The sequence below is a fragment of the Tetrao urogallus genome (assembly GCF_951394365.1).
Source record: "Tetrao urogallus genome assembly, chromosome: 2".
Classification (NCBI taxonomy): domain Eukaryota; kingdom Metazoa; phylum Chordata; class Aves; order Galliformes; family Phasianidae; genus Tetrao; species Tetrao urogallus.
The window spans coordinates 23,519,147-23,533,848 of NC_136814.1; the positions used below are offsets into that span (position 1 = coordinate 23,519,147).

Here is a 14,702-nt window from a genome sequence, read left to right on the forward strand (position 1 = left end):
TTGTCAGATTATTTGAAAGAGATATAGTGTAGCTCATTCTATTCTTGGCTTTCATTGGCCTCTGGCCTTTGTAACTTGAAGTGGAAAGCCCTACCTGGTCCTGCTAATAGTGTATTGATTTTCCAGACAGTCATTAAATGTTCTGCTCCTTGGGAGAGAAGATGAAATAGGCATTGGTCTCTAACAATTGACCTGTCTTGTGATAGGAGTTCATACAGTTGAGCATGGCTATGACATAGTTGAATGCACACAATGGCACTGGGAAAAGATATTTTATGTATGGAGGAGATGACTGTGAAAGCAAAACACAATTTACCCAGTCCTACCATAGAATGAAAAAGGAAAATACTTCACTTGCCAGTTTGCAGCCATTAAAAAATGTGCTGACTGCTCAGTTCAGAAAAAAATAATCACATTTGAGTCAAGATACCAACTTGTTTTTTAAGGCACGTTTCCCTATTTTTCTGCATCAGAGTCCTGTATGTATTATCATGTGTATTTGTTAAAAATACATGTGAGAAAGACATATGCTAATTACAATATTTTTTCAGTATAATGTTTGAATTGGATGGTACATAACAGTTTTCATTTCTGTCCAAAAATATTTTTGCTTGTGCAGTGAATTAAGGTTTAAGGTACGTATTTCTATAAAACCTCCAGCAGTAAGTCTAGGTATTCTTAGACATTTAGCTAAAAAATTATACCACAGTAATGCTTCTAAACTAAATGAGGTGCCACTTGATTTCATTGTAACCAAACCAAAGATGTATAACATAAGCATTCAAAACATTATTGTCTTTCAGTAGGTAAGTTGAGTATGTTTTTATGCCTATACTTTTATGTTAAATGATATTTTAAAAGAAATTATTATAATTCTTCCCACCTCTGAATTTAAGCTCCAATCATATTTCTATAAAGTTCAATACTGTATGTCAGATTGTTCAGATTCCAGGGTATTGGTAGTGATAGATGAGTAGGGTTCTAAGTATTCAGAGCACGGAAAGTAATTATAGAAATTACAACTAGTCTAATTTTTCCAAGGCAATCCTTGGAATTATCCTAGAATTTTAAGACCACGACCTGAATGCCTATTAGGCATTTCTGACACCTGGGTGAGTTCAGCTTACTTGGGATTTCAACATCTGTGTTCAGTCACACAATCAAAGCAGGAATTAATCTAGGTGAGAAGTAGGTAACAGTTCAAAAGCACTTACTGTAAAGTTTCATCACAATTTTATGTTGAACTTCAATGAATTTAATATTTTCACATTTTTCTTTATTCATTCACTTCCTGAATGAAAAAGAAATTCTCATTTCCTACTCTAAAATAACTCGCTCAAGTTTTTATTCTAAAGTGCAAATCTATTTACACGATTCACTGAAAAATCACTCTTTAAAGAGTCTTATATTCATCACTACCCACCAAGGGAGTCTACTTATTTCCTTTTAATATAGTTTGATATTAGCTGCTGGGATTGTCCTACCACTATGTGTATAATTGAGATCAGAGAGTAGTCTCATAACTATAAAGAATTTTATTCAGATCATTGTACTAAATCACCTTTGCCTTAAGGAATCTTTCTGAGTTTTATTTCCATTTTGTTGACTAGCTGTAATGTAGATTCTATTGTAGGCTCTGTTAGAGGTTAATGCAAAAAATGGCTACAGTGTGTGAAATTAAATTCTTTGTAATGAATTACCATTCTGGGTCTTATACAGTAATTGGGAAAATTCTTATGTGGTCTAGTGAAACTTAACGAGAATGTAATATATCAGCTTAATATCTGTTGTGTTACATATGACAATTTGTAAATAAAACTAGTATCTGTAGATTTTTATTTTTCTTACCAGTTCTAGGTATGCAATATGTTTCTATACATAACACTCTGTCCATAATAGAACATGTGTGTGTGCTGTCAATTATATTTGTACAGGGACAGCTAAAATATTTTGTGGAAAATGACATTTTTTTCAGCATTTGCATTATAAGAAATGTCTGGAAAGGTTTGACTGGAAGGGTTATAGCTGCAGATTCCATATGCTTTCCCTTCATGGGCCAAGAAGCATATTTGCATATAGAAACACAGTTGAATGACTCAATGCTTGTTTCCTTTCAGCGCTGAAGCAGTTAGAAACCTTCTCACGGTAAGTGCAACTCCATTGGGAATGAGTTAACTGCAACTGTTAAAATTAGAATGTGATCTTTAGCTGTTACCAGCAGACATTGCTTCCTTTTTGCTGATAAAATGGCTTGAGAGGCATCTCTGTGCCAGCATTATATAGGCAATTTTCATATTCTTCACATCATGTTCTTCCTCTCTAACAAACAAGTTTCCCTTGATTTTTTTGAGTTACTATGTAAGGTGTTTATGATAATTACCTGATAGCATTCATTTTTACTTATGCATGTCTCATAGCACACACAAAAGCTTAAAGCTAAGGTTGCATGTCGGGAAAAAAAAGAAAAAAAAAAAAAAAGAATGTGGTGCTCATAAACTAAATTCAGCAAAATATTGTATCTTGCTTTTGCCATCAGTTGCCTTGTTCTTTCACAGAAGTGGGGAAGACTAATTCTGGTGCTCTGGCATTTCCTGCTAGCAATCGATGCACTGTAGTTCTATCAGTGTAAATCCTAAACTTAAGTGAACCAAACCCTTGTTATATTACAAGTTGCTAATAACTTGCCATTGTCCCATCTCCTTCCAACATGGGTTTTAATATCAAGTACTGTGTTGAAGTTAATGGTTGGAGAGGCTTGCTGGGAGAAAAGGGACGGGTAGAGGGGTAAATCTTCTGTGTCTTGATTCTTTACTAAAGAAGATACATGCAGGTATGGATCAAAGTCAGGATTCCACTGTTTACTCTGAAGAGGAAGAACTTTTCACACATGCAGTTTCTGATCACAGAAACGCTCATGAACATGTATACTTTTTTTCTCAGTTAACCTCCATTATTATTAAAGTTGTGCACCAAAAGAAGTATTGTTAATGTTCACTCAGGGGCAGCCTCTGCTTTTCATAAAGATGAGTCAGTTTGATTTGAATTGGGATTCCAGATCTGAGCCTCTCATGATTGGATCACAGAGCATAGTGCCTTTTCATTTCTTTACTTGCATGGAACTATGGCCATATGACTCCCATTCTGTATCTGACTGCATGGAGATGCTTGACTGCACATTTGGAGAATCAGCTGCAACTCTAACAATGCTATGCACCAGCTGCAAACCTCTAATCAGAAAATAAACAACCATCTAAAGATGCATTTTTCTGATTCCTTTACTTCTGCTGGATTATATCACTGTCATACATCTTGAAAAGCGGGGATTATAGAATTAGAATATCTCTTTTAGGATTGTGTCTAATCCTTGTTGATAGGATTGTAAATATTGATTGGATGAATGTGACTCCAGGTGAGCTTGCAATCATTTCTAGTACAATACAGCAGATGGGGAGTTTGGGGAGGAATTGTCCCTGCTCCAGGTAGAAGTCCTACATGGCTAAGTATTATTCAAAGTTGCTATATTTTGTCACTTTCCTCAAAGCAAAAATCTATAGTCTAAGAATTTCAATGCTATTTTAACCTTATTTAGTGTGGAACATTGGTGAATGTTATGTATTGTTGATGCCTTATAAGTGCTAATTCTCCCCTGACTCTAGCTGAGGTGCTGTGATGCGGAATCCCTATCAGGAATACAGAAAGTAGGTCACAATCTCTTGACCTTTGTTTCTCTTTGAGTAGTTTTCATGGATCTGCGGATAGTTTCTGATGTTATTCATCTATAGGTGCTTTTCTTCTAGCTCATTTTATGATACCTTCTGAATCAAAGTAATATTGCTGTAATAATGCTGATGTTTTTAAGAGCAGGATTTTTCCATGAAACTAAAATCAGCATCATTTGAAGTGAAGATTTTTTTTTTAACATGTTAAAGGCATAATAGATATCTACACGGAAAACAACTCCAGAGCTGCAGTGTTTCATCTATTCTCTCATTTAAGGATTGGTTCAGTATAAGTTATGACATTCTTGGTTGCTGTTGGGCTTGAAGAGCATAAGCTGTGAAGAATTTTGTTTTGTTAATCTTCAGAACAAATGAAATACAACCATGTTGGCTTGGAGCTCAGTTTAAGATAAAGTTTCAGTGATGTTGTAGTAAGCTATTAATCTTGTTTAAAGCTACAAGCTAAGAGGAAGATGTTGACACTCTTACGCAGGACACGAGAAAACTGGATTTAGTTTGGTGCTCCCTCACAGGCTTCTGTGAGACCTCATGCTTGTATCTCCAAGCATTTAGATGCCCAACTCCTCATAGCAAAATTCATAAGCTGACTAAATACTTTGTTGGAGATTTGAATATAATTATGTACAGAACAGTTTTCCATCTGAAGAATCAAATGAAGACTACTTTATTCTTCCATAGGGCTGTTATACACAGAGCATGTCAGAAGGAATCGTCTTTCAGACACTTTTTACCTTTATATATAATGAAGTCTCACGGAAATGCTATCCACAGGAGTCCAGAAGCTGCTGACTGGGACTGGGCAATTTGTTAGTTTCAGATCCATCTCCACTGATTAGAAGGTGAAAATTAATTAGTCCACGGCTTCAGTGATGACAGCAGGGAGACAGAGGGCTATGAACAGATGGTTGTAAATGACCTAGTTACTGCTGCCTGAAAAGTCACACAGTTGAATCTTGTAAAATGATCTTGTAGAATACTACCCTGTTGTGAGCAGAAATTCACATATGCAGCTTCTCTGTGGTGGCTTAGATACCAAAACATATTTTGCAATTGCATTTTAGGTAGGAGTCAAGTGTGGTTAATTTACACAACTCAGCTAAAGAGCAATGACACTTTTAGAAGTGTTACTCAACCACTTGCACCCATCCTCTGTTCACTTTGGGAAGAGTCATTTCATGATCAGACAGAAGGCATGGAAATAGCCAGTGTATTTTATATTTGAGAGGGGAAATATAATTCTCAAATGATTTTTGCAAGATTTTATTTTCCTGGAAAACCTGGAGGGGAGGGGGAAAGGAGCTGAAATAAAAAAACACGGGGATGGTAAGTTCGTTAATGATTGTCTTAAGCACAGATGTTGGTGGAAAAGCTCCTGTAAGATTACTTAACTTTTCCAGGAACCTCATTTGTTTTGTTAGACCTTCTAATCCCAGTTCATTAAAGCTCTTAAATGCATGCCTGGCTCCCACTGAGTGCAGACAGGTAGACTGAGTGTGTCAGACAGTAACTCAACCTTATGTCAAATTAGGATGTCATGCAATTTTTTTCACCTGTTTTCTTAGAATTTGTGTTTTTTTTTTTAACTTTGAATTTCTTGCAGTACTGTTGGCCATTTCTAAAGGTTTTCCCTCAAAAGCTGTCTTTTGTGTTTGTGCAGTAGATTTCATGTAGCTGAACCCAATCCTCTTTACAAGGTGTTTTAACTGAAGGTCCTAGGGCTTACTTTTTGTTAGCTGGTTGCTCAGCTTTTTCCTAAATCCACGTCCCCAGTGGGAATGTATCACCTTGTAATTCTTGGCCTTATTCTATTGTGGGAGTTAAAAACTTATTTGATTTTGAACATGAATTTATTTTCTATAAGAAAACATATTTGTATGTGAAGCCAGTTTCCATTTTAAAAACACCTTCATGGAGCCTTGGGAAACATATAAAAATGTAATGAAAATGCTAACTTGTCAGACCAGCATGGTCTTCCACATACTTCATTATCAAAGAAAGTCAAGATTGAGTATGCAGACTTTATCTGTAGCAGTGCTCAAGTAACACTAGTTCTGAAGTAAAAGCAGCTTCTCCTCAAAATTTCTGAACCTAAACCACAGAGTTTCATTGCATTAGTTCTCTGCTATTGATGGCTGTAATCCTCAAATACTGCTGCTAAATTTCAGTTTTCAAAGATTACTTTTTTTTTTTTTACTGACAGAAGATTTAATTCTGAAATAATCTATGTATTAGTGTATACATTCAATCATTTATAATTTGTTATGTTCTTCCAAGTACTTGAATTCCTTAAGATCTGTTAAATGCAAGATTCTGTAGCATTAATGTAAGTAAGGCTGTGAAGAAGCAAATGTTGGTCTCTTTTTGTGAAAAAGCTTGCATAAGTAAGTACATTGGGATTTTAAATGTAAAATACTGGAGAACGTAATGATTGTGAAAGACAATCACAGAAATAACTGTCAGTTTCTTGTCAGACATTTAAGGAGACAAGATGGGTGGTTGATTTCATTACTTGTGCAATGAATAGAGGTTAAAATATTTACTTGACCAAATACAATAGAAATATTGTGTAAGTGGTAAAAGCTCAGATTCGTGCTTCACAATTCCTGTTGCACTAGACAAGGCATTTAACATCTGAGTAGCTCCAGCTTTTAGCCTGTAAATTTGAATAATATTAATATTCAGCTACTCTCATGGATGTTCTGCAGTTTTTAATTAAACAGACCAACAAACACTGTGCAGTACTGGCAGGAAACCTTTGGCTATAAGACTGGAGAGCTGAATGAAATCTTCTGAGTGTAATCAGAAAACAAACTAGAGTAGACCCTTGGTACTATGAATATTAAATAAAAATTCTGATCTTAAATGAAGATTACCTTAAAAATTAGCATATTAAGTCATGGTGTGGCAGAGCTTTCCTCTTTGGAGGAAAGCGATAGATGCTGCAGAGCAATCCCCTCAAGTCAGTTTTTTAAGGTAAATTTTGGTATCCAGCTGTCTCTGGTCTGAAGGATTAATTCTGATTTTCTTCCTTTGCTTAATATTAAATAGTGCCAAGAAGCTCATCCAAGTGTACTCTGATCAGTACATGTATTATTCCAGGAAAAGTATATGCATTATTGATAAAGAGAAAATATTGCCTTTTTTTCAGCTTCAGGTGATATTATAAGATGTAAAATTGTAAACATGGAGTTCAGGCCACTAAACTCAGCTGAAATAATCAAACAGTGTAAGAAAAGAAACAAACAAAAAGCTTAATATAAAGTCATAGAAAGTATTCTCCTAATGAATAAAATATTAAAGTAGTTATATTACAGAATTTGCAAGATATTGAAAGTGGAAAAGACAACAAAATGCAAGATATTTTTTTTGTTAAGCATGTCATAGAAAAATATTTTTCATGTTCTTCAGTTTCTATCTTCAGCATTTTAAAAAAAATTTTTTTTTTTTTTTTGCTTTAAAGCTACTAAAATGTGAGCTCATGTATATTTTTGAGAATTATGCTGCTAGATCATGTGTCACCAAAACATCTGACCAGTCTATACCTAGCTTAAAGGACGAACCATCCAAGTCAAAACATAATCACAGAATTGAAATCAACAAAAAAAAATCTTTCTGAATCAAAATGGTGAGACTAGTCAGGTAGGGTTTTATTCCATCTATTGCTATGTATGTGGCACAGAATGTTTGTAGACCAAGGCCAGAACTCAGACGCTGTATGTTCTTAACCCCTTCTTAAAGATATAAAAAATTGTCTTCTGGAATAACACAGGAATCATAAATTACTATGCAAGATGTTCAGGAAGGAGGTGAAAGCATTTCTTCATTTACCCTGCCAGTTCTGATGCGTTTTCTCTCAATTTTTTTGTCTGAGGAAAAAATGTATGCTGTCATGTGGGATATATTTTCATCTAATAGTGGGTTATATTTAATATACAGAGTGACTATTCTTCTTAAAAATACTAGATGGTGATGACAATTTTTATTGGCAAAGTATAAAATTCTGTAGTGTGGGAATTCACCCACATCCTTTAGGGGAAGAATAAAGGAGTTGCTTTGAGGTCTTCTGGCTTTTGTGCCCGTGGAAGATTTTCTGACTCCTTGGGTTCACAGAGTGCAGACATACTGACAAATGTGTGGTGATCTTCTAGGTACGCTGATAGGGAAGGAGAGGTTAAGCAACTCTGTCTTTAATAGAGCAAATTCATGCCTTAAGCTGTCTGAAGTCAGTGTTAACTAAGGAGAGGCTAATTAATTTCAAACAAGGTTCAAAGCAGCTGTCCCATAGCTCAGGTTACAGGTCTGTTGAAGCCTGAGACATTGTTTTGTTTTAAAATACATGAATAATTTACTTTTCACCCATTCCATTGATCTACTTTTGCTAGGTCTCATTCCCTCTAAGATGGGTGCTGTGGTTGAATGCCACGACTCCACGGACTGGCCTTTCTCCCTTCTTTGACAGAAACTGAGGAACATGACTCTGTGTGTGCTTCTCCAATAGACACTGCTTTTTGGCTTGCAGCAGGGGATAATGTCATTGCTGAGTTAGCAAAACCACACCTGAGAGGTAGGGCAAGTCCCCAGCTACTTAATCCATGGTGAGACTTGCATTGTCTGTCATTCCTACAAACTATATTGAGGTTTTTCTTTGAAATGAATTTAGAGGGGACTGGAAGGAGTCACAGCTTCCGTGCTGCCAGCATTGCCAAAAAGTGAGCAAGCCCATGTTGCAGTCAAACTGATGTGCTATCATTTTTGTCCTAGCCATCTGCAGTGGGTAAATTTAGTCTCTTGGTGGTAAGTACCAAGCTCACAGATGAACTGTGAGAATAATTCTATCGTTGATTGTTAAGGTTTAGTCATCATGTGATGACTGCTTTATGACAGAATCTATTTAGAACGTTTCTTAGGGGTTAATAGATAAGTTTATCTCAGTTCCAACGTTCAGCTGAAAAATTAACAGTAATGCTGAGAATAATATTTTGCACTTCTTTAATTCTTTCTCTCAGAGCACTCAAAGCCACTTTACAATATTAATGAAACATGCAATTTTCAGAGAAAACAAAAGTATGGAAAAATCTGCAGGATGAGATGATTTTTCAGAGAGCCATGCCAGTTGTTTGCAGCAAAAGTGATATAAATAATTTCAATAACGGCTCAGGTCCCCTCTAGGAGGCACTCAATAAATGTATGCAAAGGGATAGTTTCTGCTCCAAGGAAGTTGGATTTTTTTAGTAGATTTTAAACCAGCAGCAAGTAGAAAGAGATAGAAAGGCAGCTTGTGCCATTCCACAACACTGTCATAGAAGTCTGTACTTCAAACACTTGACCTGGCTTTTTCCTCTCCGTAATGAAATGGCTCAAAAACACTGTTTACTGCTTTATGTATTCATAGTAACTCTAAGCTGTTGCTCTGCTCTGAAACACAAAATGCCCTCAATGTGGTATGTTGTTTGAAAATAATATATTAAGCTTCTCAGGAAGATCTGGCACAATAACTTTTAGCTGGTGTGTCTGTAAAGTGTTCACAGAGAACAGTTTTTCTCTTAATATCTGTGCCAGATTGGAAGATAACCACAAGCAAAGGAAAAAACTTCCTTGCTAGAAGGGAAAAAATAAGACAAAAGGAAAAACAAATCCATTTTCTTATGCTTGCAACGGACTTGTTCCTGTTGCACTACCAGCAACAACTATGTAATAATACAGTGGCTGCTCCAAAAGCATTTGTATGATGCTCAAGTATCTACAGCAGCACCTCTTTAATCTCATAAAGATTTTAGCATGCCCTGCCACCTGTATTACTTTTATAATGTAAACTAGTGACTCAAGGCAAGTGTTTTCTGATAACTGTGTACATAATAAAACATACTTTGTTTTGTAAATGAGCATTTCACAAAGGAGCTTATTGTCCTAGTTTCTATAATTTTGAGGTTAGGCCAGAACTTTAATAGAATATATAGGTACACTTGAGCCTGAAAGTGTCGGGAGAAAAAAAAAAAAGCCTATATCAGCAAGCCAAACAGACAAATAAAATACAGCATTCCCACTCTGCATTTCCACACAGGTAAAAATGAAGGAAGTGCTATGAGTTACCAAGTTTTGAAGGATCTGTATCTGCATCTATGAGTTCATCTCAGTTAATTTTTCTTTTAGCAGACTCAGCACTGCTCACTTTATTGCCTTTCACTTAGTTTAAAAGTCTTGTTGAAATTAATGGAAAGACTGTAGGACTCCTAAAACAGTCCCCTTTCTTGTAATTTAATCCACTAAAGAGTTATAGTGTACTTCTGGATACAACAAGCCTTCAGGGAAATAAATGGTAATTAAGACAATTATGCTACAAGGAATCATGGCTACTTATTAAGAAGCTGTGTTTTGCTGGGTGGCCTTCAGCTTGCACTCAAAGAGCTTACACTGCACACAATGTTTGCATTGCCCTGGAGCAGCAGTAGCAACTTCACACATCTTTGTCACTTGAAATCTAGAACATGGCAAACTTAAAATTTTTATTTAATGCGTGTCTTGATATTAACACTGATTGCAAATTTTGCATAAAGCATATACAAAAATGCAAAATTCCGCCTTGTTGTAGTCAGTGTTTAAAACTCTGCTCTCTTCAGGGTGGTAGTATTTTGTAAAGCTCGCAGATTTAAGTTTCTGCTTACAATTGGCAAGTCACAGTGAACCCCAATCTAAAGTGTCAGTGAAATTTCAGTATTGACTGTGCAGCTGATCCATTCTCTTGTGCTTGCTATGGACCTGTTCCTGTTGCACTACCAGCAACAACTGTAATAATACAGTGGCTTCTCCAAAAGTATTGTTTTGTGTGTTATTCTGTTGACCCACAATGTCAGAGGTGGATGTTGATTGGTTAAACCTTCCCACCAATTCTCCATTACATGTTGTTGCAATGTAACAGATAGCAACAGAGGAGCAGTCTGACAAAATGGGGTCTGAGACGAAAATCTCTGTTCCTGAAAAATCTAAATATCACAAGAGATTGTAAACTTCAGTAGATGGTTACTTAGAGGAAGTAGAAGTGCAGAATCCACTTAAATCCTAAAAACGGGTTGGTTCAATGAACTTGTTTGTCTAATCATGTTTAAGCATGGCATAAATGGCATAAATTCAGTGTAACCACTGTTTCTACATAGTGTATCACAGTCCCTACATAGAACTTGCAAAGAGAAAATACATCTTAATAGTGTGCAGTACTTACATACATTTCCATATTTCTCTGAATAGCTGCCAGGCACCTTATTTACCTTTATTCTGCAGTTACTATCATGTGTACATAGGTAATTTGTCACCCTCTACATTCGCAACAGTGCATCACATCTGACAGAAATGAGTGCAGTGGGCTTTATATACCAATCCTCTGTTTGAAGGTTCGATTCATTTTTCTACCTTTGGTCTCGGGAGGACTAGAGGTACAATGCAAAGGCTTTAAAATATTTTTTAATTAGCATTTCAAATGAAGACTTTAACACATCATGCTTCAAGCACTAGTACAAGAATCGAAAGAAAAAGCAGGTGAAAATGGCAATTACTCTTTCCTAACAACTGCAAAGGATGTTATCACCGCTACAGATATTAAAGTCATTTACTTGCCAGCACCAAATAAAAAGCTGTATGTAATTAAAGCATATGGCTGGCATTAACTGAAAAAGGGACAGGAAATTGAACATTAAAGGTGACTCTGCCCTTAATTTGCTGTATTGCTTGGGGAGAGAGGAGATTGTATTGAAGTGTTCTGAGAGAGAGAGGCACCGACAACCTTATCTTTGAATTTCCTACCTTTTGTCAGTTACCATTATAACCTGATTACTCAAGTGTTTAAAAAAAAAAAAAAAAAAAAAAAAAAAAAAAAAAAAACTGGTGAAGGGTTGTAAAACATGATCAGTGGCTCTTAAAAAGTGTAACTGTTTTAGATGTTAATTCTTCAGCATAATGAGTCCATTTCCTCCACTCTGTGTATTTTTGCTATTAAAGTCAGTGGAAATTTCCATCCTTCGAGTTTTATTTCTGCAAGCTAATTACTGGAAGCATTTTCACAATTCTGTTTAAATAGAAGTTCTGGATTGTCTTTTCAGAACGTGTACCAGATTAGCTCTTCTGACTGCCTGTATGGAGCTACTTCCATTTATAATAAGTGAAGGGCTGACAAATCGGGTTTGTGGTTTGCTTGATGCAATGCCAGTGATCTTTTCAATTCTGCCATTCTTTGTGCTAGTTGTTAAATACATCTCTTGAATCTACTATCCTTGCCTAACAATCATAAATCCTAACCACAGATATTTTACTATCCTTACATTTAGTATGAGCCGTATGTTTTTTTCACTGTTAGGAACTCCTTGACAGCTTATGAAGTTTCCATATTATAAAGTCAGAAGGGCGAACTATTATCTAACCATTTTATAAACTGTGGGCTTCTCAGTTTAATGAAAACATCAGTTCTTTAAATAAATACACATTCTGCAACAAATGTATTAAAAAGGGATCCAGTTCTGTAGGCTTTTTCTGAAGTGATCCCCATTACAATATTTGAGGGAAAAAACTCTCGTCTATTAACATAGATTTATAAAGCCTTGCTATCTGATTGTTTTAGAAATACATATTTCTAACAGTTTTGGGTTATGTTTCTATGATCTTACCATTTTGAATACAATTCCTTGTCAATTTATTTTATATCACCTTAGGCTTAAATTGAGATGACCATGTGAAGTAAGTAATCAATGAATAAGTTTGTATTTCTGTGGAACTGCATGAATAGCTGAAGCTTTGCTTTTTGGAAATTCATTTCCTTTTCTTTTATTATGCTTAGTACTGAATGATGCTAAATCCTAGCTTGGTATTCCAGACCATGAGATGCTGACGACATCCTACTTTCAGGCAGCTAAGACAAATACTTTCCTATGCCTTTCAAAAACATAAACCAAAATAGGCATATTTTTCAGGCTCCCTTAACAGAGCTCAGTATATGAGCCTGATTTTTGGCTTATTGTTTTGTCCTTGATTAGATTCTTTTCTCTGGCTCAGTAACTTGGTTGGTAGCTTAGATTCCTGAAAACTCAACCAGCAACTAAATATGCGCTTGAAAATTTAATGTGCAAATAAGAGCCATTTTAGTACTCCATAGAGTATATTTTAAGCTGTCCCTGTATTTTCAATTTCAAGGACCACCATTTTTCAGTTTCAGTGTTAGCAGCCCATTAAGATGAAAGGAAAAAATCAATTCTTTGGTTACTGTGTCAAAACCTTGATGCACTCTGATGAACATCAGCACTATGTAATTTGCAATCAGGTCAGATTTTCAGCTTCGAAAGTCTGAATTTGAAAATCTGATCTCTCTAATTGGTAAATGGCAGCATTTACTGTAGTTCATTTCCATAAGCTCAAAACCTTTGTAATTTATAAACTGTCTAACTGAAAGCTGGGATAACAAATCTGAGGGAATTCAGAAAATAAGTAATTTTCCACCAACATGTAATGTTCTGGACCCTGCCAATGAAGATGATTCTCAGTATTCATCATTTCCATGTTTTCTGCTACTTTGCTCTGGTTATAGTTTATGGTTTTGATTTATAACAATACAGAGACAACAGTGCAGTTGGAACTTAACTAAGCTTTTTCTATGAAACTAATTATCCTTGAATGCATAAGATTACAATACAAACAACATGACCACCTCTAGTTAATGTTTGACTAAAATTAAAGTGAATTTACTGCACCTGTAGGGTACTAGCGCAAAAAGCCCAAAGTCTCAGACTATCCATTATTTGCAAAATTGGTACAGTGAAAATAACCACACTGAAAATTGTTCCCAGTCTATCACTTTTAAAGAAATAACACATTTGTTTGGGTTCTTTCTTCTGTGATCCTTTATTATTATATTGAAATCACACATTTGAGTATTCTGTCCCAAGATTTCATATAATTAATTGTTATCATCCCAATATTTTCTAACACCAATTCATTGAGTGAGTGTCAGTTACTAGTTGGAGACAACTGTGAATCATCAGTTGATGGACAGGCTCTGTCTAGCTGACTGAAAATCTCTTTTTCCAGGAACTAGCCTTCCTGCTCTGGTAAGAGTAGTTATTCGTTTGCTTATTATCTCTTCAGCTGCCTGTTAAAGACTGAGATTTATCTCTGCTATTGTCTCTTTCTTCTTTCCCTCCTTTCCTCCTTCCCTTCATACAGAAAAATCCGTAAGAAGTTTACCAAGTTGCAGCTGAAAAGAGCTTCCAGAACACCTTGTTCTCCAATTCTTGTGAAGACAAAATCTCTCATGAACAATAGGCAGGCACGAATAGAGCCGAGAACCATCACGCACTGAAGACACAACAGCATCAGCAACATAATTATGTTAAAATCTTGTTTAATTGTGAACACAGATACAACGTGACCTTCCATATCTTCAGGACCTATATGGACACTGTGGCTGGGTCCTGTGTTCAGGTCAGGATCCAACAGTAGCCCTTGTTCTCCTTTGTCTCTGTAAGGGCTACTTAAGGTTTGCTGTGCAGGCCTATTGATGATTGTCCTGCTATCTCCCCCACTTCCCCTCGTCACACTTGGATGGTCAGAGAGGGACTATTCATACTGACCGCAAGGAAGAAATATGGATGCAGTGTACCCCTCACAATTTTGTCTATGCCTTCTAGTGGTGTGATACAGAAATAAGCACCTTTAAAAACAATTGCAGTGTCTTTGTAACAGGATTTAGCCTACAGGAGTCAGCATCTTCAAAAAGTGCTGCAGACTTCAAATGTTTGAATTTTTTAATATTGGCTTGAATCACTTTGGATTTGATTTTCTGATCTGCTGAGCAACCAGAGGCTGGAATGAGGAGTTGTTCAGCACTTCTGAAACTTGGACCAAATTAGATAGTGCTCAGAATTAGTGGCCCATTTTAAAATGCTGACCATATTAACTTTGGTTAAAATCCTAGAAAGTATCATG

The 14,702-nt window shown here is 35.9% G+C and overlaps 1 protein-coding gene across 1 annotated transcript in view; it reads left to right on the forward strand.

Annotated features, from left to right (window-relative positions):
- The window catches only part of MTA3 (metastasis associated 1 family member 3), a gene marked incomplete at both ends in the record, with an annotated part of 116,787 nt that extends 102,711 nt beyond the window's left edge, over positions 1-14,076 (forward strand). The window contains one exon of the mRNA XM_079532450.1: positions 13,941-14,076. Coding sequence (XP_079388576.1) covers positions 13,941-14,076 — 136 coding nt within the window. The remainder of the gene's footprint in view (positions 1-13,940) is intronic.
- Positions 14,077-14,702: the final 626 nt, after the last annotated feature.